The 24,984-nt window shown below is 40.3% G+C and overlaps 1 protein-coding gene across 2 annotated transcripts in view; it reads right to left on the bottom strand.

Annotated features, from left to right (window-relative positions):
• BUB1 (BUB1 mitotic checkpoint serine/threonine kinase) overlaps positions 1–24,984 on the bottom strand; it is a 70,275-nt gene that overhangs the window by 24,216 nt on the left and 21,075 nt on the right. For both annotated transcript variants that reach the window (XM_066377703.1, XM_066377704.1), the window contains exons 10-15: positions 12,940–13,202; positions 11,428–11,486; positions 10,529–10,657; positions 10,328–10,438; positions 9,219–9,312; positions 8,237–8,318 (exon numbers count right to left, since the gene is read on the bottom strand). In XM_066377703.1, coding sequence (XP_066233800.1) covers positions 8,237–8,318; positions 9,219–9,312; positions 10,328–10,438; positions 10,529–10,657; positions 11,428–11,486; positions 12,940–13,202 — 738 coding nt within the window. The remainder of the gene's footprint in view (positions 1–8,236; positions 8,319–9,218; positions 9,313–10,327; positions 10,439–10,528; positions 10,658–11,427; positions 11,487–12,939; positions 13,203–24,984) is intronic.

Genomic DNA, 24,984 nt, shown 5'->3' with positions numbered 1-24,984 from the left:
CAGGACTAGACTTTCCTATCATACCCCTGTAGGGTCACTCTACATACAAGGGTCACATTTTTGTTTTTCAATGTTTACTTTTATTTTATTTGAAAAGTCTAGATTTACAGAAGAATTTCAAAGATATAGTACAGTTTTCACACACCTATCATCAAACTCCTAATATTAACATAAAACCCTGGTATATTTGTCCCCTGGCCGGGTAGCTCAGTTGGTTAGAGCATCATATCAAAGCACAGAGGTTGCGGGTTCGGTCTCCAGTCAGGGTACATACAGGAACAGATCAATGTTCCTGTCTCTCTTTCACTCCCTACCTTCCTCTCTCTAATATCAATAAACATTAAAAACAAAAACAAACAAACAAAATCCTGGTATATTTGTGAAAACTAAACAATACTATTGACTACAGAAATTATACTACTCACAAAAATTAGGGGATATTTTATCACTTCACATTCATTTTGAAATACTGTATCTCCTAATTTTTGTGAGCAGTATATTTGGATTCCCTCATTTTCCTACTCACGTCCTTTTTCTTCTTCCAGATCCAATCCAGGATGCCATGCTATGTTTAGTGGTCATGTCTCCTTAGCCCCCTCTAATCTGTGTCAGTTTACTGGCCTTTCTTAGTTTTTCTCACACTGATACTTTTTTTTTTTTTAAATAAATTTTTATTAATGGTAATGGGATGACATTAATAAATCAGGGTACATATATTCAAAGAAAACATGTCTAGGTTATTTTGTCATTAAATTATGTTGCATACCCCTCGCCCAAAGTCAGATTGTCCTTCGCCACCCTCTATCTAGTTCTCTGTGCCCCTCCCCCTCCCCCTAACTCTCCCCCTGTCCTCCCTCCCCCCACCCCTGGTAACCACCACACTCTTGTCCATGTCTCTTAGTCTCATTTTTATGTTCCACCAATGTATGGAATCAAGTAGTTCTTGTTTTTTTCTGATTTACTTATTTCACTCCTTATAATGTTATCAAGATCCCACCATTTTGCTGTAAATGATCTGATGTCATCATTTCTTATGGCTGAGTAGTATTCCATAGTGTATATGTGCCACATCTTCTTTATCCAGTCTTCTATTGAAGGGCTTTTTGGTTGTTTCCATGTCTTGGCCACTGTGAACAGTGCTGCAATGAACATGGGGCTACATGTGTCTTCACGTATCAATGTTTCTGAGGTTTTGGGGTATATACCCAGTAGAGGGATTGCTGGGTCATAAGGTAGTTCTATTTGCAGTTTTTTGAGGAACCACCATACTTCCTCCATAATGGTTGTACTACTTTACAGTCCCACTAACAGTGAATGAGGGTTCCTTTTTCTCCACAGCCTCTCCAACATTTGCTATTACCCGTCTTGTTGATAATAGCTAATCTAACAGGAGTGAGGTGGTATCTCATTGTAGTTTTGATTTGCATTTCTCTAATAACTAATGAAGCTGAGCATCTTTTCATATATCTGTTGGCCATTTGTATCTCTTCCTGGGAGAAGTGTCTATTCATGTCCTCTTCCCATTTTTTTATTGGATTGTTTGTTTGTTTGTTGTTGAGTTTTATGAGTTCTTTGTAAATTTTGGATATTAGGCCCTTATCTGAGCTGTTGTTTGAAAATATCATTTCCCATTTAGTTGGCTGTCTGTTTATTTTTATATCAGTTTCTCTTGCTGAGCAAAAACTTTTTATTCTGATGTAGTCCCATTCATTTATCTTTGCCTTCACTTCTCTTGCCATTGGAGTCAAGTTCATAAAATGTTCTTTAAAACCCAGGTCCATGATTTTAGTACCTATGTCTTCTTCTATGTACTTTATTGTTTCAGGTCTTATATTTAGGTCTTTGATCCATTTTGAATTAATTTTAGTACACGGGGACAGGCTGTAGTCGAGTTTCATTCTTTTGCATGTGGCTTTCCAGTTTTCCCAACACCATTTGTTGAAGAGGCTTTCTTTTCTCCATTGTGTGTTGTTGGCCCCTTTATCAAAGATTATTTGACCATATATATGTGGTTTTATTTCTGGGCTTTCTATTCTGTTCCATTGGTCTGAGTGTCTATTTTTCTGCCAATACCATGCTGTTTTGATTATCGTGGCCCTATAATATAGTTTAAAGTCAGGTATTGTAATGCCCCCAGCTTCATTCTTTTTCCTTAGGATTGTTTTGGCTATTCGGGGTTTTTTATAGTTCCATATAAATCTGATGATTTTTTGTTCCATTTCTTTAAAAAATCTCATAGGGATTTTGATGGGAATTGCATTAAATTTGTATATTGCTTTGGGTAATATGGCCATTTTGATTATATTTATTCTTCCTATCCAAGAACAAGGAATATTTTTCCATCTCATTGTATCTTTTTAGATTTCCCTTAACAATGCTTTGTAATTTTCATTATATAGGTCCTTTACATTCTTTGTTATGTTTATTCCTAGGTATTTTATTTTTTTTGTTGCAATCGTGAAGGGGATTATTTTTTTGAGTTCGTTTTCTAATATTTCATTGTTGGCATAGAGAAAGGCTATGGACTTCTGTATGTTAATTTTGTATCCTGCGACCTTACTGTATTGGTTTATTGTTTCTAATAATCTTTTTGTGGAGTCCTTCGGGTTTTCGATGTATAGGATCATATCATCAGCAAAAAGTGATACCTTTACTTCTTCTTTTCCGATATGGATGCCTTTTATTTCTTTGTCTTGTCTGATTGCTCTGGCCAGAACTTCTAGCACCACGTTAAATAAGAGTAGAGAGAGTGGACAACCCTGTCTTGTTCCTGATTTAAGGTAGAAAGTCCTCAGTTTTATGCCGTTTAATAGGATGTTGGCTGATGGTTTATCATATATGGCCTTTATCATGTTGAGATATTTTCCTTCTATACCCATTTTGTTGAGAGTCTTAAACATAAAATTGTGTTGTTTTGTTTGTTGATCAAAAGCCTTTTCTGCATCTATTGATAAGATCATGTGGTTTTTGTTCTTTGTTTTGTTGATATGGTGTATTACGTTAACCGTTTTGCGTATGTTGAACCATCCTTGAGATTCTGGGATGAATCCCACTTGATCATGATGTATTATTTTTTTAATATGTTCTTGTATTCGGTTTGCCAGTATTTTGTTTAGAATTTTAGCATCTGTATTCATTAGAGATATTGGTCTGTAGTTTTCTTTCTTTGTGCCATCCTTGCCAGGTTTTGGTATGAGGGTTATGTTGGCCTCATAAAATGTGTTTGGAAGTATTGCTTCTTCTTCAATTTTTTGGAAGACTTTGAGTAGAATAGGAACCAAGTCTTCTTTGAATGTTTGATAGAATTCACTAGTATAACCGTCTGGGCCTGGACTTTTATTTTTGGGTAGGTTTTTAATAGTTTTTTCTATTTCCTCCCTGCTGATTGGTCTGTTTAGGCTTTCTGCTTCTTCATGACTCAGTCTAGGAAGGTTGTATTGTTCTAGGAATTTATCCATTTCTTCTAGATTGTTGTATTTGGTGGCATATAGTTTTTCATAGTATTCTACAATAATTCTTTGTATATCTATGATGTCTGTGGTGATCTCGCCTCTTTCATTTTGGATTTTATTTATTTGAGTCCTGTGCCTTTTTTCCTTGGTGAGTCTTGCCAAGGGTTTGTCAATTTTGTTGATCTTTTCAAAGAACCAGCTCCTTGTTTTATTGATTTTTTCTATAGTTTTTCTGTTCTCGATTTCATTTATTTCTGCTCTGATTTTTATTATCTCCTTTCTTCGGCTGGTTTTGGGTTGTCTTTGTTCTTCTTTTTCTAGTTCCTTAAGGTGTGAAGTTAAGTGGTTTACTTCGGCTCTCTCTTGTTTGTTCATATAGGCCTGAAGTGATATGAACTTTCCTCTTATTACTGCTTTTGCTGCATCCCAGAGATTCTGATATGTCGTATTTTCATTTTCATTTGTCTGTATATATCTTTTGATCTCTGCGCTTATTTCTTCTTTGACCCATTCATTTTTTAGAAGTATGTTGTTTAGTTTCCACATTTTTGTGGGTTTTTCCCCCTCTTTTTTGCAGTTGAATTGTAGTTTCAAGGCTTTATGATCAGAAAATATGCTTGGTACAATTTCAATTTTTCTAAATTTGCTGATATTGTCTTTGTGGCCCAACATATGGTCAATTCTTGAGAATGTTCCATGTACACTAGAGAAAAATGTATACTCTGTTGCTTTGGGATGAAGTGTCCTGTAGATGTCTATCATATCCAGGTGTTCTAATATTTCGTTTAAGGCCACTATATCTTTATTGATTCTCTGTTTGGGTGACCGATCTAGAGCCGTCAGCGGAGTATTGAGGTCTCCAAGTATGATTGTATTTTTGTCCGTTTTTGTTTTTAGGTCAATAAGTAGCTGTCTTATATATTTTGGTGCTCCTTGGTTTGGTGCATATATATTAAGGATTGTTATGTCTTCTTGATACAGTGTCCCCTTAATCATTATGAAATGACCATTTTTGTCTCTGAGTACTTTTTCTGTCTTGTAGTCAGCATTATTAGATATGAGTATTGCTACACCTGCTTTTTTTTGGGTGTTGTTTGCTTGGAGTATTGCTTTCCAGCCTTTCACTTTGAATTTGTTTTTATCCTTGTTGCTTAGATGTGTTTCTTGTAGGCAGCATATAGTTGGATTTTCTTTTTTAATCCATTCTGCTACCCTGTGTCTTTTTATTGGTAAGTTTAATCCATTTACATTTAGTGTAATTATTGACACTTGTGGGTTCCCTACTGCCATTTTATAAATTGCTTTCTGTTAGTTTTGTATCTAGTTTGATTCTTCTCTTTTGTTTTTCTATCATTTGTTTCTGTTTGTTTGTGTTCCATACTTCTTTCCTCTGTTGCTACCTTTTTTAAGTCAAGTGTTTTTGTGGTGGTTTTTTCTAGGGTGGTTACCATTAAGTAATGAAAAGGGTACCTACCATATTCATTGTAGTACCCTATCTTATAAGTATTTCTGCACTTCATCGTCCTTTGCTACTGTTAATCTCCATTCTCTCCCCCCTTTTTTTCCTTTGTTGTCACAGTTTAAGTTTGGTTTTATTGTGTTCTTGGTGGAGCTGTTACTTGTGGTGTTGTTTTCTTTTGTTCTTTGAATCTGGTTGGAAAATCCCCTTTAGTATTTCCTGGAGTGGGGGCTTTCTGTTGATAAATTCTCTCATCTTTTCTGTATTTGTGAATGTTTTTATATCTCCTTCATACTTGAAGGATAGCTTTGATGGGTATAGTATTCTTGGCTGAAAGTTCCTCTCTTTCAGGGCTTTAAATATTGGGGTCCACTCTCTTCTAGCTTGTAGAGTTTCTGCTGAGAAATCTGATGATAATCTAATAGGCCTTCCTTTATATGTTGTACTCTTCTTTTCCCTGGCTGCCTTGAGAATTTTTTCTTTGTCATTGGTTTGTGTCATCTTTATTATGATGTGCCTTGGAGTGGGTTTGTTGGGGTTAAGAAAACTCGGTGTTCTGTTTGCTTCTTGAATTTAAGGCTTTAGTTCTTTCCACAGGCTTGGGAAGTTCTCGTCTATTATTTGTTTGAGTATATTCTCCATTCCATTTTCTTTCTCTTCTCCCTCTGATATACCTATTATTCTTATGTTATTCTTTCTGATGGAGTCAGACAATTCCTGTAGGGCTTTCTCATTTTTTATTATTTTTGAGTCTCTTTCTTCTTCTCTCTGTTGTGCCTCAAGTTGTTTGTCTTCTATTTCACTAATCCTATCTTCAATCTGGGCTGTTCTGCTAGCTAAGCTTGTTACCTCATTTTTCAGCTCGTGAATTGAGTTTTTCATTTCTGTTTGATTTGTTTTTATAGTTTCAATTTCCTTGGTAATATATTCTTTGTGTTCATTGAGTTGTTTTCTGATCTCCCTATATTGCCTTTCTGTGTTTTCTTGTATATCTCTGAGTAAACACTGATACTTTTAAATACTGATCAGGTACAGTGTAGAATGTCCCTTCAATTTAGGTCTAGTTGATGTTTCTCTATAAATTAGACTGGGGTTATAGATTTTTGGGAAGAATATCAGGGTGAATCATCATTTCTTATTATATCACATTAGAGCAGTAGTCGGCAAACCACGGCTTGCAAGCCACATGCGGCTCTTTGGCCCCTTGAATATGGCTCTTCCAGAAAATACCACGTGCGGGCGCTACCTCGATAAGAAATGTACCTACTTCTATAGTTTAAGTTAAAAAAATTTTGGCTCTCAAAAGAAATTCCAATCGTTGTACTGTTGATATTTGGCTCTGTTGACTAATGAGTTTGCCGATCACTGCTAGAGGATACATGGCATCAACACAACTTATCACCGGTGAGGTTTACTGATCACTAGGTCAAGGTGGCAAGGTGGTGTCTGCCAGCTTTACCACTTGCAGGTACAGTTTTTCCCTTTCTCTATTCTACTTTTTAGAAGCAAGTCACTAAGACCAGCCTACAGTCAAAGGAAGGTAAACTAAGATCCACCATCTCGATACAGGATTATCAAAGAATTTGTGAACAAATGTTAAAATCACAACAATCAATCATTTGGGTGAGACAAGTTTTGCTAGCTAATTTTAATATTCACCAGTGCTTGGTGCAGCAATTATTATTGTGGTTCCAATGTCTATTTTCTATTGCCACTCATTCCCTCTACCTTACTTGGGAGTTCTTCTTAAGGATACTTTGTCCTTTCTCTCCCATTTTATTTACAGCACTATGAGTATTTATTTCTTGGATTAAAATCTAATACTACCCTATTCTACTTATTTTCTCATTCACATTGTCCCAGGTTTGGTAGTGGCTGCTTGGGTTGGCTCCTGCATTTTCCTGTGCTCCACCGTTTTCCTAAAAGCACTCCTTACTTTCTGGCACTGTGAGATGCTCCAGGCTCATTTGTATTTTTCTAGCTGCAGCCCAAGAATCAGCTATTTCTTCAAGAATGCAAAGGTTAAGTTTTAGAATCTATAACAAAGACAGAAACTTGACCAAAGCTCTTCCGTTGCTCATTAAAATGCAACCCCTATCTTGATAACATGATACGAAGTGAAATAAGTAAATCAGAAAAAACCAGGAACTGTATTATTCCATACGTAGGTGGGACATAATAGTGAAACTAAGAGACATTGATAAGAGTGTGGTGGTTAGGGGTGGGGAGGAGGGAATGGGAGAGGGAAAGGGGGTGGGGAGGGGCACAAAGAAAACAAGATAGAAGGTGACAGAGGACAATCTGACTTTGGGTGGTGGGTATGCAACATAATTGAACGACAAGATAACCTGGACTTGTTATCTTTGAATATATGTATCCTGATTTATTGATGTCACCCCATTAAAAAAATAAAATTATTAAAAAAAAAAAAAAAGCAACCCCTGGTTTTCATATATACTGCAGTCTTCATAAATTCCACCAAATCTCTTCTAATACTGCAGGAAAAGCTAGCTGATTGCATCTTCAGGTGAACACAGCATAGAGCTTATGCTTAGGGCCAGGGTATATGGATAATTCATTGCAGGTTTTTTAGTCAAAGCACATATACTTGAATAGTTCAATAAAATGCAACTAGGAAGTGATGCTGCTATTTTTAAAATTCAGCCTATTACTTGGAAAATTTTTAAAAGTCAAAAAGTTCGCCAGAAGCATTAGAGAGCTGGATGATAATTTATTCAAAAGAATCCAATGTGGGGTGAGAACCACAAGCCAGGTTTCAGCAGAGCTTCTCAGTGCCACTCTGATGCACCACAGAAGAGGGCAGCCTGGGGTTAAGTGGAGAGAAGTGCAGCTTGGTGACACTCAGGGTTGGGGAAGCTATGTGTGGGCTAGACACAACAGCTGCTGTAAAAAGGAACATCGTGGGTCACCAAACCGGTGACACTCATCTGCTGCAGTGACTGATGATGGACCATTTCAGTATAATTCTCACTAACAGTCCACTGCAGGTCTCATTTCCTAGGTCTAGGAAATGCGTACTTCTCCCTGTTCCCCCCTGTAGGTCCTCCTGTCTACAGGCCAAGCTCCTGGAGGGCAAGGATCACATCAAATTCCTTTTTTATTTTCTATACCTATCACAGTGCCTGGCAGATACTAGAAACACAAGTAATTGTAGAATAATGTTCCCTAAAACCACACTCTTCATAGGACATTGTATTTTCCAATACAGTTTTACATACATCATCTAATTTACCTGGCATATCTATTTGGTAATAAAAGAGAAAGGGTTGTAAGCCCCATTTCACAGATAAAGCAGATTACTTACCTTTGGTTGTGTAGAAAATATGCTTATAGAGCGTTCTCCAAAGGCCCTGGCTCCTGTGGGTTTATTTTTAGGCTGTGGCAATCTAAGAAAAGATTTGTAAAATTATAAATAGTAAAATATGCCAAGGAAATAAATGCTATCACTTATGTAGAGTGCTAGAAGCATCCTCCAGTTGTTCTATTTAATTATATAGTATTTACATATGTATTCCTTACTTTTACAATAGTTGTAGCAAAACAGACTGCGGAATCAATTAATGTGACTATGTATAAGAGTGGAGTTACTTCAGAGGGTAGAAAATACAAAAGCTTCTATTACACTGAGTTATAAATTTTAGGAAAGGGTTAGGGCTGTGGCCACAGAAGGTCAGGGATGCCATGCATTTGATTTATTTCCAGTGCTTGGTCTAGCTGTGGGATTTCTCTCTGAGAGGTTGTCAGGTCCTTTCTCCTTTCTGTCTCAGTATAAATCTCTTCCATATTGAGATACCTTTAATTCACACCAATACTTCTCTTTCCACAGTTTAAATTGTTAATAGTGAAAAATTCCTGGAGCTTCCCACTCTAATTAATTTCTCTCAGCTTAATACATATTCTCTATGTAGCATGACCCCAGGTAAGCCACCTCTTTCCTACTTGATCAATCTTGCAAATATAAACAGAGCCATATGAATATCTGGGCAGGTGAATTCATTCACATCTAATGCAACTTCAAATCCACAGAATCCCTCAGTCCTGATAATTCATTACCACATGCTTTAACTGCATAGCACTGAGGATCTGGAAACCTTTAGCAACAACCTCCTGGTTACGTGGTCAAAAGGCTCATCAGTGGCGGAGGTGGGACTAATGCAAACCATCTGACTGAGGGGCCACTCTATCACCACCTCACTGCCTTGAGACTCAGGAACCTGTGTGGCATTCCATGTCACTGTGACAAAAGGTAGCACCTATAATGTGATTTTAACTAGGTCTTTCTGTACCCATAATTTTCTTTGTTTCTATCTTCAAACACAGAAAAAGCAGATGACGAGATAATCTCATTGACCCCCCAAGCTCCAGAAGACCTCGCATTTTCTGCAACAGAGAAAAAACAGCATTTAATTATTGCATTGGGGAAAAAAACATTATCCCATATGCTAAATTTCAATCAACTACAAGTAAAAAAATAAAATAACAGCTTACAAAAGAGAAGTGATAGCAGCTTTTCAAATACTGGGTAATATGGTAAGTCACTGTACTGAGATGAATGAACTAGGTCAAAGGGGTTCACACTCAAGCCTCCAGGTCTTGAGTACCTGCCCCATATAAAACATGGTAGTTATCATTCTCCTAAAACACTGTTATCATCACCTGAGTCACTGAACAAAGCTCAGTGGCTTTATTTTCCATTTTGTATAAGGAATAATTAACCCTGTAGCTTTATATTTCAGATTCTCCGAGGCTAACTAAATCTTGTTTAGTTTTATCATGATTTCTCGCTGGCTTACAGCAGGAATCCCGACTCCTGACAAAAGTAGGACAGTTAGTTGCTGGCCTCCAGCACTTTGCCCCTACCATTCTACCAGGCAAGCCTCAAGTAAGACTTTAAGTACTCAGCCCTTCCTAGCTGTTTCTACCCATGGGGATAGCTTGTCCTTTTTTGGCACTATTATTTTTTAAGAAACCAACCAGGTCTATGGCCCACATCAAGTACCTTGTCAAACATTCTCTGAATTTTTTATATAATTTTTAATTTTTTTTTAAATTTTATTTATTCATTTTAGAGAGGAGAGAGAAAGGGAGAGAGAGAGAGAGAGGGAGAGAGAGAGAGAAGGTAGGGAGGAGCTGGAAGTATCAACTCCCATATGTGCCTTGACCAGGCAAGCTCAGGGTTTCGAACCGGTGACCTCAGCATTTCCAGGTCGACGCTTTATCCACTGCGCCACCACAGGTCCGGCCCATTCTCTGATTTTTTTATTTCATGCATTCCCTGCCCTTATGTGGCAAGCTAATCAAGGGTAGGGCCCCTTCTTGTACAATCCTTGATATTTCCTGTGACAACCATCCACAATGCTAGGCACTTATAAGTTTTTAAACAAATTGCTATTACTTTGAAACTGGGCTTCAAATGCATCTTCATTTTGATCTAGTGATGGCCATTCATCTTTGTCATCAGAAATATCAGGAAGTGTAGGAGCCTGGAACATATTCATGATGAGACCTTAAAGGGGCAGAAAGAATAACTGTAAACAGAGCTGCAAAGATTTTTCATTAATCTGTTGTCAGAGGTTGCATATTCCAAAGGCTTTACCTAATGCTTCTTTTGTATGCACAGTGGGTGATGGCTGCACTTTGGATGGTGTTGCCTGAACCATTCCCAGTGATGTGTTTGGAGTTGTGTGAAAAGAACTTGTGTTAACAACTTTATGTGTTTCATACCCTATTAAAGAAGTAGGGACAAAATGCAATTATCAGTATGAATATCAAAATAATTAAAAAGGTACACACAATTAAGAAACATTATGATTAAAACATTTATTATTGTTGATAATCGTCACTTAGGACTTCCATTATTATAGTACTTTCATTTTTATTTTTAAAATAATATCATGAGGCAGGTAAGGCAAGAATTATCCTTTTACAGCAAAGGAAATAAAAGCTTAAAGAGCACAGTGGTTTGGTTTAAAATCATATCTAATTGGCAGCCTTGTCCTAAAAAACCCTTAGCCCCACTATATCCCAAGAAATACATGTTAATGATAGTCCCATTCTAAATGATTAGGTTGGCTTTCTGTCTCACTTAGCTGGAGTCCAGGCCCTGCACACCTGAGCCCTGCTGACCCAGCTCTCCCCCTCCTCTTCCTCCTCTGCTCACTCCAGCCCCCTTGGCCTCTCTGCTGTGCTTAGATACATTAGGAACATTCCCACTAGAGGGTTCTGCATGGTCCTTCAGCAGGTTTTCCAAGCTGGCCAAATGAGCAGCCCCCTCTTGTAGGCCATGGCCCAAATATTACTTTCTTTTGGGTATCTTCTACCTTTATTTGAAATGGTCCAAGGCTCATCTAATCTCTACATTCTAATAGGAAAGCTACCACCCAGTTCATTAAGGTCTGAAGCCTTCATAAATCATGCCACCACACAGACATCCGAGCAACCTGGAGGAGTCTGAGCAAACAGGTCAGAAACAAATGTATTATAACTACACATTACCTTCTTTTATCTCTGGTCTGCTCTGTGGCTGGAACTCCTGAGTATCTCTAGTCACAGATCTGAAAGAGAAAACTGTTAAGACACACTAACTCTCAAGAAAGAACAGCAAAAAACTGTCAATAATTACAAGCCTATTGTTGAAATACAGATGGAACTGCTTAGGTCTGTAGTATATGTTTTTTCATTTTCTTCTGAGAAAAAGAATTCTTACAGATACAGGCCCAGTACTAAAATTTGCTTGACACAGTGATTATGCATTTTAACACCACACTAATCATTCCTTCATGTGGTAGGGCAGGACAATGGCTCCCTAACTCAAAAGGTCCCAATTATCACACAGGCTAAAGGGCTAACATGCAGTTTTCCAGTCCTGGTAAGGGAAAATACTGCCATGCTTTAGCTGCATGGCCACCATTCCTCATGAGCAGGAGACGCAGTGCACTGTTCTTCAGACTTCAACAGTTATCAAGAAAGAAAAACATGGTACAGAAGACATTTTTGTCAGTTTAAGTATTGCTATGATAGTGGACTTCATCTATTTCATATTGTAGAATTCTCTAAATGGACCGTTAGGTGTAAAATAAGGCCCTGGTCAGTTTGCTCAGTGGATAGCGTCATCCTGGCACACCAAGGTCACAGGTTTCAAGCCCCTATTGGGGCACATACAAGAAGCAACCAATGAGTGCACAATTAAGTGGAATAATGAGTTGATGCTTCTCTCTCGAATCAATGAAAAAAATATTTAAAAAACCCAAAATAACAAACAGAAGATGTAAAGTAAAAAATACAGTACTTTTAATTGTATAATCCCATTAAAAAGTCATAAAAACATAAGTTATATATGAGATTCCAGAGAAAGGTGCCCTTTCTCTGCCACCGCAAGCTGTCCAGGCTGCTGAGAATGCCGTGGGTTCTATTACAGGTCAATCTCAAGTGCTTCTGACAGAGACTCAAATGTTCATTAGGTTAAATAGTTTCACAATATTATAAAGGGCAGCTGTCTCTGGCTCTCACGACCTCACTACTCCATCTCAGTAAGGGCAGCTGGACATGACTCACTTCTAGGGGACCTGTCACTGCTCCTGCATTAACCATTTTATAGCTGCATCAATTAACTATGAATAACTAATGGAACCATGGCTACCAAACAACAGTCCTCTTCTTACATACATGGCAGAATTCAGGGCCCAGTTCTGAATTATCTTTTTCTTTTTTTTTTTCAAATTTTTCCATTGATTTGAGAGTGAGGGGAGGTGTGGGAGAGGGAAAAGGAGAGAGAGAGATGTATCAACTCATTGTTCCACTTAGTTGATCCATTTAGTTGCACTCATTGGTTGCTTCTCACATATGCCCTGACCAGGAATTGAACCCCAAACCCTGGCATGCTGGGAAGTTGTTTAAAAAGGAAATCATCAGCTTTTATATATATCTTGCTCCTGATTTTGCAAATTATGTAAGAGCTGAAAGATGCCATTCACACTACTGTCATCTCCAGGACCAGCTTTAGCTTACCTGGTATCTTTTCCGGTCACCGAAAACATGGAGTCTGTCACTGGATGGGGTGCCAAAGGAACAGGAAGAGCTACACTTTGGCTGATGGCTGGGGAAACTAAATCAACAGTGGCAGCATTGGCCTCAGGAGGAACAGCAGGAGGTGCCTGTCTGGGTTTCTCACCGACGTGCTCTGAGGTCGGCTGAGTTTCGGCTGGCAGAGATGGGGTGCTCAGAAGCTCCGGCTGGGAGCCTATGCTTGGCCCCGTGTTTGCTGGATTAACCTTTCATGTTAAGCAAACAAAAGGAAAGCCATGAAATCAAGAATCTTGGTAATTAGATACTACAGCTTTTCAAACACTGGCATCTGTCTTCAGGAGATTCCTTCCCTATTAAGCATAGCATTCTTAAATAAATAGTCTATAATATCACAAAGGACCATTTTACACAAGGGATGCTTTTGTAGTTCAATCACAGCCACAACTGGCAGCTCAAACTTTAAACCACTGAAATAATACCCGCTATAGTTTTATTAGTTCTTAAAAACTGCCTTATTTCTCTTCACTTAGTTTTGGGAAAAGACCAAGTCAGTGTTACCAAATGCTCATAATTATGTTCCTTCTATTAAAATACTCTTGGTAGCTATTTTCTTTTAATGACTAGGAAACATGAGTATAAGCTATAATTATAACTGTCATACAAGCACAGCTCATATGAGACAGATAACAAGCTTTTCACTTAAGATCTTTGCTTTTCTACTCAATGTAGGGTGCAGTTGTACACTCGTATGTTACCAAGTTAAAAGAGAGAAGAGTGAACCCTTCACCATATAAATGTATTCTTACAAATTGTTAAGAAAAACACCAGCTATCTAGGACAATAATAGTTATTTCACAGACAAATGGACAAATATAGAAAGTTCATACTCACAGCTTCCAATCAAGATGGTGGAGTTAGTACATGCTGTGTAATCAAAATTACAATTAAATTATAGAACCACTACCCTTCAGAACCACCTGAAGACTAGCTGAACAGAAAGAAGTCTTATAACCAGGGATACAAAGAAAAACCATGTTGAGAGTGGTAGGAAGGACTGAGATACAAAGCAGGCTGGTCCCACTGGCACATGTGGCAGTTAAGAATTGGAAGAAATATCTCAGCTGTAGAAGTCCTCCCTGAGGAGTGAGGGAGCCCCACACAAGGCTCTCTGCCCCAAATCACCATGCCAGGAAGTGAAAAATCAGAAGAGATTCTGTCTAGGTGAGACAAAGGGCTGCTAGAGTCCCAGGTGTTTTCTCAAAGGGCCTGAGCACAAACTCATTCACTCACAAATACTCGCCCTAAAATCCAGAGAAGGGATAGTAGCTCAAAAAGTGCCAGGGACATACTGGAAGGAAATGAATTGTCAGGCTTAGAGCAAAGGATGGAAGGGCAGCTATATCCTAGAAAGAGTGCTAGAAGGACCCATTGTTCCTCCTCCAACATGGTCTACAGGCACAGATCTGGTCCAAATCTTAGCTCTCAGTAACCTAGTTAATATAATCTCACCCCATCCTGCTGATTCTCTAAGACCTTGCCCCACCAGACTTGCACACTAACCAAAACCCTTTCAGTGGCCTCCTCTTGCCCTGTTCCTCTTGCTAACCAGCCCCTAGCTGGGAACCAGCAGCCTGGGTTCACAGTATAACAATTCCCAGGAGCCTCATAGCCTAGCACAGACAGCTACCAATTGAAGATCACTTTGTAGCTCCTACCAGGTGGCCCCAGGCCAGACACAGGCTGCAGCTGAACTTGGCCTAAGCTGGAGATGATCCCAAGAAGTTCAAGAATAAACACCCCTAGTGACCAGCTTCAGATCATACCAGAGCACCACCAAATTAGCACCACAAATGACACGCCCAAAGTGTGGAGTGGCAGGCATCAGAGATATGGTAAAGCAAATACTGCTCTGTGGGGTCAGCCTCTGCATAATAGCTGTCCACTGTAATGTCATGGCCAATCCTCACAGCCAGGCAGCCTGAGGGTCAGTCTTACCCACTGCCCTGCCAAGGCAATCAAGGCTCAGCTACAACAGAAGGGGATACAAATCTCACACAAGGGACAGATGAATAGGGAGATTGCATCACTGGGCCCCACAGAACCCCTACACACAAGGCCACCATGCCAAGACAGAGAGACATAACAGATATACCAAATACACAGAAATAAGCACAGGGATGCAGCCCAAATGAAGAGACAAAAAAACATGTCCCAAATGAATGAAGAGGAAAAACTCCAGAAAAAGAACTAAACAAAATGAAGACAAGCAATCTACCATATTCAAAGGTCAAAATACTGGTTATAATAACTCTCAATGAATATAGGGGCAGAATAGATGAGCTCAGTGAGAAGCTCAACAAAGAGACTGGAAACATAAAAATAGAGATAGAAAACATAAAAATGAACCAGTCAGAAGTGAAGAATAACTAAAATGAAGCATACATCAGATAGAATCAACATAAAATTAGATGAAGCAAGGGATCAAATGAGCAATTTGGAAGAAAAGGTAGCATAAAACACACAATTGGAAAAGCAAAAAAAAAAAAAAAGTTGCTCTCTTTTTTTAAGTGAGAGGAGGAAGACAAAGACTCCCACATGTGCCCCAACTGGGATCTACTCAGCAACACCCATCTTGGGCTGATGCTCACAACTAAGCTATTTTTTAGCACCTGAGGTGGAGGTTCCACACAGCCATCCTCAGCACCTGGGGCTGACATGCTTAAACCAATTGAGCCCTGGCTGTAGGAGGGGAAGAGAGAGAAAGAAAGAGAGAGAGAAAGTGGGGAAGGGAGAAGAAGATGGTTGCCCCTCCTGTGTGCCCTGACCAGAAATTGAATCCAGGACTTCCGAACGTTGGGTTGACACTCTACAGCTGAGCCAACTGGTCAGGGCCCCCAAAAAAGTTTTTTAAATGATAGTTTAAGGGTCCCCTGAGACAATACCAAATGTACCAATATTCACATCATAGGGATACAGAAGGAGAAGAGAAGTAAGAGACAGAGCAAAAGATTGAAAACTTATGAAGGAAATAGACATACAAGTCCAGGAAATGCAGAGTCCCAAACAAGGTGGGCCCAAAGAGGCCCACACCAAGACACAACATAGTCAAAATGCAAATGGTTAAAGACAAAGGAGAGAATCTTAAAAGCAACTAGAGAAAAGCAATTAGTTACCTACAAGGGAACTCTGATATGACTGTCAGCTGATTTCTCAATAGAAACTTTGCAGCCCAGAGAGAGTGGCACAAAATATTCAAAGTGATAAAAAAGCAAGGACCTACAGCCCTGGCCAGTTGGCTCAGCGGTACAGTGTTGGCCTGCCACGTGGAAGTCTCGGGTTTGATTCCCAGTCAGGGCACACGAGAGAAGTGCCCATCTGCTTCTCCACCCTTCTGCCTCTCCTTTCTCTCTGTCTCTCTCTTCCCCTCCCACAGCCAAGGCTTCATTGGAGCAGGGTTGGCCCAGGTGCTGAGGACGGTTCGTTGGCCACTAGAATGGCTCTAGCCACAATGGAGCAACACCCCAGATGGGTAGAGCATCGCCCCCTGATGGCCATGCCAGATGGATCCAGGTGGCACATGCAGGAGTCTGTCTGACTGCCTCCCCACCTCTAACTTTGGAAAAATACCAAAAAAAAAAAAAAAAAAAAAAAAAAAGGACCTACAATCAAGACTACTCTACCCAGCAAAGCTATCATTTAGAATCAAAAGACATATAAAGTGTTTCTCAGATGAGAATGAACTGACAAGAGTTTATTACCACCAAACCAGTATTATAAAAAATGTTAAGGAGACTTCCTTAAGAAAGAAAAAAAACTGTGAATAAGAAAATATCACAAAGAAAAAAATTCTCACTAACAAAGGCAAATATATAATAAAGTCAGTGGATAAGCCAAGCAACACTAAAGCTAGAACAAAGATTAAAAGTAGGAAGATTGTGTGTAATTACAATAGTAAAATAAGGAATACACATAAACACACATCAGCAAAAGTAAAATATACTTACAAAAACATAAATATGGAGGAGGTGTGTAAGAATGATAGTGATTCTAGAATGTGTTCTAACTTAAGTGATCATCAACTTAAAATAGACTGCTATAAATATAGCTTGGTACATATGAAGCACATCATAACCACAAACCAAAAATCTACACGAGATACATTAAGAAATAAGGACAAAAGAATTTAAATACAACACTCTTAGGTTTCATTTCTTTAACCCTGCCAGCATGAGTTTCATTTCAGGGCTTGCGGCAGGTGACCAACCACAAAGGAGTCCAATGAAGTCATGGACGGTTGAAACTGCTGACGATTGAAAATGCACAAACATCCATAATTGGTGAAAAGCACCCCTGTACCCAGCAATAGCGACAGCCAATCAGCAAATGCCCCGCTACCCTTCTTACTTCCCTATCCATACCCTTAAAAGTGGCCTCAAGACTGTAGCCGCTGCTGCTCTTCCTTCTGAGACAGCCTGGCAGATTTCCTTTCATTAAAGCCTGTTACACTTGGTCTTTCGGACTCCAACTAATTCTATCATTTGGTGCCGAAACCCAGGACAGGGTACTAACTGCCTGGACAATCCCTCTTTGCCGTCCAAACTTACCACCAGGGAAGCAGTGGGCAGAGGCATCTCGTCCAAGGCTTACTCCCTGATTCTGTTTGGACGTGTAATTGTAGGTTGATTGGCCGGCGGTCTGACCCTGTCCCAAACCCCTGCAGGACCAGAGGTAGGTGATTTCTTTGAGGTCTTCCTATCCCCGGTAGGTCCTTGTGCCTCCCATCCATCTCTGGCCCAGGGTTGTGCTTTGGGAGGACTCTCATTTAAGTGGCCTGTCCCATTTCTCATTTTCTCAGAAATCTAGGCACCTAGTCAGGTCACTCTCGGACTTTGGACCTTCTGGACTCAAGACCTTCGGTGACGATCAACAGTCTCTTGTCTCTCATTCTCTCTCACAATAAGGGATCAGGACAGGGACGCCTGTTCCCTCCCTTGTTGCTCGCCCAGTATGGGCTCCTCCCAATCAAGACCCTCTGAGGCTACACCCCCAGGCTGTCTCTTAAAAATCTCGTTAAACTCGGTCTCTTGGACCTCTTCTTCTGCAATACAGCCTGGCCCAATATAAACTCGATAATGATTCCCACTGGCCCCAAAACAGCATATTTGACATAAACATTCTTTGGGACCTAGAAAATTTTGCCACCGGACAGGGAAGGCCTCAGAAATTCCCTACGGACAGGCTTTCTTCTTTCTCCAATCTCGACTCTCCGTCTATTCCTCTTTCTCGACCTATCAAATACTTTTAGCAAAAACCTCTTCTCCCCTGTCCTCCTCCAACGCTCTGATCTCCACATGTTCCCCTATACAAGAACCAGACCAGTCCATCTCATAATGCTCCTCCAAGAGGCCATATCCCGCCATACCGCCCAGTCCAGCAGGCACTCACAACAGGCAACTACCAATGACCACCTTGCCAGATTCTTCTACTTCCTTCTTCAGGCCTCCAAGGACCTCTCCTGGTTAAGGCCTCACTCCAGTGAAATTGACAGACTCCTCAATTGGATGCAGGACTAGGCCTGGCAAGGTTCTCTACTTGAAGTTTCTCCAAAAGAAACAGTGGCTTTTCAATTTCTTCTTCTCTTCCTCTTAATCACTCCTAAGCCCAACCACCATGCCCCCAGTTCTTGACCTCCTAACACCAGTTCTACTTTCTCTCTTACTGGGCGCCACATATGCCACCCCCATCTCCTCTCTCCTAGAGGCCACATATATAGAACGCTCCCTTAACCTCACTCAAAGACTTTTAATTGAAGCTAATTCTTCCTATGCAGTTAATTGCTGGATGTGTATGTCTATGTCCTCCTCAGCTTACTCTGCCCCCCCATCCCAAACAACAACATCTACCTTCTACGGACAGTTCTCATATACCAAACCCCAAAAGGGGCTTCCTTCTTTGAGAGAGCCGACACCCTTATAGGGAATTATCCCACATCAGCTGCCAACCGAGCAAATAAGCTATATCAGACCTATTATTCCCAGCTCGAAAAATTAAAGCCCCAAATTCCCCCTGCTCGGGGACCAGTCACCCTGAACACCCCCCTGCTTTCACCTGCCCCTTTATGCTTTACTGCTCAAGGTACTGTCCCAGTGAGTCACCTCCCTTCTAACCTCTGCAACAGCACAGTTAACTATCCAATTTCCCAAAGACCATCAGAATCATCGAGTTAACTATCAAGTTTCTCCAAATGTAAACGGATTATTTTCTAATTCCGTTCAATTCACAGGATCCCCTACTCTTACAGCTTCACAACATAAATGCTCCTGTCCCACCACACGGCTATATCCCTGGCTCACTACCCCTACCACACGGTTGCAATGCTCAACGCAGGCCTCTGACCATGTCTCCCCTCTAGTTGGGGCTGCACTTTCCTCCACCTTGACTGTCTGGAGTTCAGAGCCGGACGGACGAAACCGACCCTTTGTCCATCTATTCTCTATTCACCTCTCAGCCTGCCTCACCCAATCAGGGGCTTTCTACTTGTGTGGGACCAACACCTATATGTGTCTCCCTACTAATTGGACAGGAACCTGTACCCTAGTCTATCTCACCCCAAATATCAACCTAATCCTACCCCATGAGCCTCTTTCAATTCCTAGCATACTAACCGTCAATATAAGGACTAAACGAGCTGTACAGGTAATCCCTCTGCTTGTTGCTTTAGGAATCTCTACAGGAGTAGGTCTAGGGGCAGGGGAACTGGCCACTGCCATGTCCTATTACCACACTCTCTCTGAAGACCTCCAAAGCTCCCTAAAAGAAACTGCCTCCACCCCAGTAAAACTTCAGGATCAAATTGATTCCTTAACGGCCGTCGTGCTACAAAACCGCCGAGGACTTGATCTCTTAACAGCAGAAAAAGGAAGTATTTGTGTCTTTCTAGAAGAAGAGTGTTGCTTTTACCTTAATCAGTCAGGACTAGTTAGAGACGTGGCAATCAAATAAAAGGAACGAGCCCAGTGAATCCATGAAAAACAAACCGAGTCATGGAACCAGTGGTTTCGCACAAACTGGGTATCTTGACTATTGCCTTTCATTGGTCCACTCACTCTCCTATTTATTATTCTAGCTTTTGGACCCTGCCTCTTACGTCTGTCTGTTCATTAGTTTCTTACAGAACTGCATGCAGGCCTTCGCCAATCAGAAAATTGGAGAAATCTACCTAGCCCTACACACCAACCCTGAAACCTGCCCTCGCGAAACAGAAAAATCTGGACCCCTGTAAATACAGGAAGCCATCACTGCACCTCTCTACTCCCCACTGAGAGTGATCCCTAGAGAGGCCATAACCCTTCCCCGCCCCTCAGCAGGAAGAAGTTACAGAAGATGATGACCTCCGTCCCCTTTCCCTTGAGCCTCTCTAGGAATCATTCTCTTTCCTTTTTATATAAATATATCAAATAGTCGGGAATCTTAGGCTGCATTTCTTTAACCTGCCGGCACGAGTTTCGTTTCAGGGCTTGCGGCAGGTGACCAACCACAAAGGAATGTCCGATGGAGTCATGGACGGTTGAAACTGCTGACGATTGAAAATGTACCAACATAGTGACGTCACGGAAATGGCGCAGTGAGCAGTGCGTCCGACAGCTCTCCCCTAAATCACAACAAATTTATCAACTAGAAACAGAAAAATTTATCCTCGGAGCATTCCGGAATTCCACACAAACTGATAGCGAAAGGACTGTTATCACTTGAATCTGAGAGACGAGGGTGTGGAGGAAGCTACCGCAGGGACGTTCATTCAAGCCGCGAGGAAGTGCGCCTGTGGTGAGTCAGCCCAAACTCGGGAGCCGCGAGCAGCCGCGAGCAGCCGCAGGCGCGCGCCCGGTCCGGTTGCAGAGCGAGCACCGCTTACGTTCCCAGCAGCCCGCACACTGCGAGTGAGAGTTGCCAGCCACCGGTGCCCGGAGCACCCCATTCGCGCACGTGCCCTGGGCATTCCACGCGTCCAGAGCGCCCTACTGGCCCGCACACCCAGGGTGCCCCATTATCCTGCGCCTGGTGCGATCCAGCCGCCAGCGGCAGGGCAAGCGGGAGAGGCTTGGGAGATTCTCTCCGTGGGCGGGGCACCTCACCCAGCCATTCAAGCTAACAATCAAGCGTTGGGGGAGGGGCGCGCACAGGCAGCCTAAAATACCTTGGGGAGCACAGCTGCGACCCAATCACTGAAATTAGCTTAACCCATGAAATCTGCGCACCCTCGGTTCTAATTGATAAGATCTCTCTCAGTTCAGCGATCCAAGACAAGAGGCGTGATATTTTTTAGTGCCTCTCGCTAAAGGGGCGGGGGCAACTTCTGATTGATAGAGCCTCCATATTCAGGGATAAACGCTAACAAGAAGGACTTGGCAGATAATAAGATCTATACTACACTAGTCGCAAGCAGAGACTAGTGCCTCTTCTTCCCAGCAAAAACAGGCTACAAAGTGTGGAAAGCCTGGGCTGAGAGGTCCAACTGAATGATAGGCGCTGAACAGTCACCTTGACAACAATTGACTCCCACCCCCGCCTGATTACACTGGAGGCCCTGACAGCCAGAGCCTTTCCCAAAGCCTTGCACTGAGTGGGGATAGAGTGGGGATTTCCCAGCTCTTTGAGCCTCTTACTCCCCAGGCAGAAGCAGTTGCAGCCTAATAGCTGGATCACCAGGCTGCTAATTCAGAAAGGGGGGACTAGGAGAGAGAATCCAGGAAAGCAAACTCTCTCATCGTTGGACCCTGCAAACGCCAACAAGCTTTGACTACCAGCAAGACTAAAGCCAATTATATGACATTGCCATAGAATCCCATCAACTGCAAATCCCTACCTAAGTGTGACACAGGGGCAGAGCCTGGGGTACAGAGTCACCGACCAGGAAGAGGGAGAGAAAAGAAAAAGGAAGAAGTTAACCTCTCAAAATCAAGAAAAATCCACAGACTTCACAACTTGTTCCACTAATTTTTTTTTTGTTGTTGTTTGTTTCTTCTATCTTATTGCCTTTATTTCCTCCACCTCGGTCCTTCTATTCTCTGCCCATCTTATGCTTCCCTTTTCTTGAACTACACTACCCATGAGTGTTACATTTCATTTCTCTTCTTCATCCTCACCCTCCTTTAAGGTTATACTCCAAAACACTTAACTCTCACTCTCTCCTCTTTTGTTTTTTTTTTTTGTCTTGCTTTATTTTGTCTTTTTTCTCTTCCTATTTTATTTCTTCCTTCGTTTTTCTCTTTTTCTTATTTTTTCCTTTCTATTCGTTTTTTCTTTTCTCATTTTACTTTCCTCCCATTTAATCCTCAATCACGAACAAATTAGTTAATTTGGGACTCAAGGCTTTTTTTGGGCTTTATTTTTCTTTTTTGCTTTTGTTTTTATTTTTTTTCTTGTTTGTTTATTTTTGTGGCATTTTGGGTCCTCCCAACCCAAGGTCTCCATTGTATTTAGTCTTCGCTCCACTTAATACAACAGATTTTTACTTATTATTTTTATTTTTTTTTCTTCTTTATTATTCTTTTTTGGTCCTTTTTTCTGGTTCCCTCTTATCCCTCTCATTATATCTCTTAGTTGACCATCACTTACAAGCAAATCATCTTATGCTTGTCTAAGATTTTCTTTCTTTTTTTTTTTTTTTTTGCATTTAGTAGGTCCCTACTCCCTTTTTTTGCCCCTTGAACTCTTCACCCCAAATCAGGCCCTCCATTATAGGCACGATATTTCCCTGAGGAGGGGAGAGGAGGAAAAGAGAAGAAAGAAAAAAGGGGGAAATAATAAATTATTACTGTTTTTTTTTGTGGGGTGTTTTACCTTTTTTTTTTTTTTTTTTACTTTTTACTCTTTATTAATTCTAATTAGTGCTATCAACAGGACCACCCTCAGATGCCGATAAGAAAGAGGAAATCGAATATTATGGATACAAAAGAAAGAGGGGTAACACAAATAGATGTGGAAAAATCTATGGAGAAAAGACTTAACATATTGGAAGCCTTGGAGCTAAATGACAGAGAATTTAGAATAGAAATCTTAAAAATACTCAGAGATATACAAGAAAACACAGAAAGGCAATATAGGGAGATCAGAAAACAACTCAATGAACACAAAGAATATATTACCAAGGAAATTGAAACTATAAAAACAAATCAAACAGAAATGAAAAACTAAATTCACGAGCTGAAAAACGAGGTAACAAGCTTAGCTAACAGAACAGCCCAGATTGAAGATAGGATTAGTGAAATAGAAGACAAACAACTTGAGGCACAACAGAGAGAAGAAGAAAGAGACTCAAAAATAATAAAAAACGAGAAAGCCCTACAGGAATTGTCTGACTCCATCAGAAAGAATAACATAAGAATAATAGGTATATCAGAGGGAGAAGAGAAAGAAAATGGAATGGAGAATATACTCAAACAAATAATAGACGAGAACTTCCCAAGCCTGTGGAAAGAACTAAAGCCTCAAATTCAAGAAGCAAACAGAACACCAAGTTTTCTTAACCCCAACAAACCCACTCCAAGGCACATCATAATAAAGATGACACAAACCAATGACAAAGAAAAAATTCTCAAGGCAGCCAGGGAAAAGAAGAGTACAATCATATAAAGGAAGGCCTATTAGATTATCATCAGATTTCTCAGCAGAAACTCTACAAGCTAGAAGAGAGTGGACCCCAATATTTAAAGCCCTGAAAGAGAGGAACTTTCAGCCAAGAATACTATACCCATCAAAGCTATCCTTCAAGTATGAAGGAGATATAAAAACATTCACAAATACAGAAAAGATGAGAGAATTTATCAACAGAAAGCCCCCACTCCGGGAAATACTAAAGGGGGTTTTCCAACCAGATTCAAAGAACAAAAGAAAACAACACCACAAGTAACAGCTCCACCAAGAACACAATAAAACCAAACTTAAACTGTGACAACAAAGGAAAAAAAGGGGGGAGAGGATGGAGATTAACAGTAGCAAAGGACGATGAAGTGCAGAAATACTTATAAGATAGGGTACTACAATGAATATGGTAGGTACCCTTTTCATTACTTAATGGTAACCACCCTTGAAAAAACCACCACAAAAACACTTGACTTAAAAAAGGTAGCAACAGAGGAAAGAAGTATGGAACACAAACAAACAAAAACAAATGATAGAAAAACAAAAGAGAAGAATCAAACTAGATACAAAACTAACAGAAAGCAATTTATAAAATGGCAGTAGGGAACCCACAAGTGTCAATAATTACACTAAATGTAAATGGATTAAACTTACCAATAAAAAGACACAGAGTAGCAGAATGGATTAAAAAAGAAAATCCAACTATATGCTGCCTACAAGAAACACATTTAAGGAACAAGGATAAAAACAAATTCAAAGTGAAAGGCTGGAAAACAATACTCCAAGCAAACAATACCCAAAAAAAAGCAGGTGTAGCAATACTCATATCTAATAATGCTGACTACAAGACAGAAAAAGTACTCAGAGACAAAAATGGTCATTTCATAATGATTAAGGGGACACTGAATCAAGAAGACATAACAATCCTTAATATATATGCACCAAATCAAGGAGCACCAAAATATATAAGACAGCTACTTATTGACCTTAAAAAAAAACTAACAAAAATACAATCATACTTGGAGACCTCAATACACCGCTGACGGCTCTAGATCGGTCATCCAAACAAAGAATCAACAAAGACATAGTGGCCTTAAACGAAATACTAGAACACCTGGATATGATAGACATCTACAGGACACTTCATCCCAAAGCAACAGAGTATACATTTTTCTCTAGTGTACATGGAACATTCTCAAGAATTGACCATATGTTGGGCCACAAAGACAATATCAGCAAATTTAGAAAAATTGAAATTGTACCAAGCATATTTTCTGATCATAAAGCCTTGAAACTACAATTCAACTGCAAAAAAGAGGGGGAAAAACCCACAAAAATGTGGAAACTAAACAACATACTTCTAAAAAATGAATGGGTCAAAGAAGA

The sequence above is a fragment of the Saccopteryx leptura genome, chromosome 3 (assembly GCF_036850995.1).
Source record: "Saccopteryx leptura isolate mSacLep1 chromosome 3, mSacLep1_pri_phased_curated, whole genome shotgun sequence".
NCBI classification, from domain to species: Eukaryota; Metazoa; Chordata; class Mammalia; order Chiroptera; family Emballonuridae; genus Saccopteryx; species Saccopteryx leptura.
Note: the sequence above shows the minus strand (reverse complement) of the source record. Positions and strands in the feature narration are given on the sequence as shown.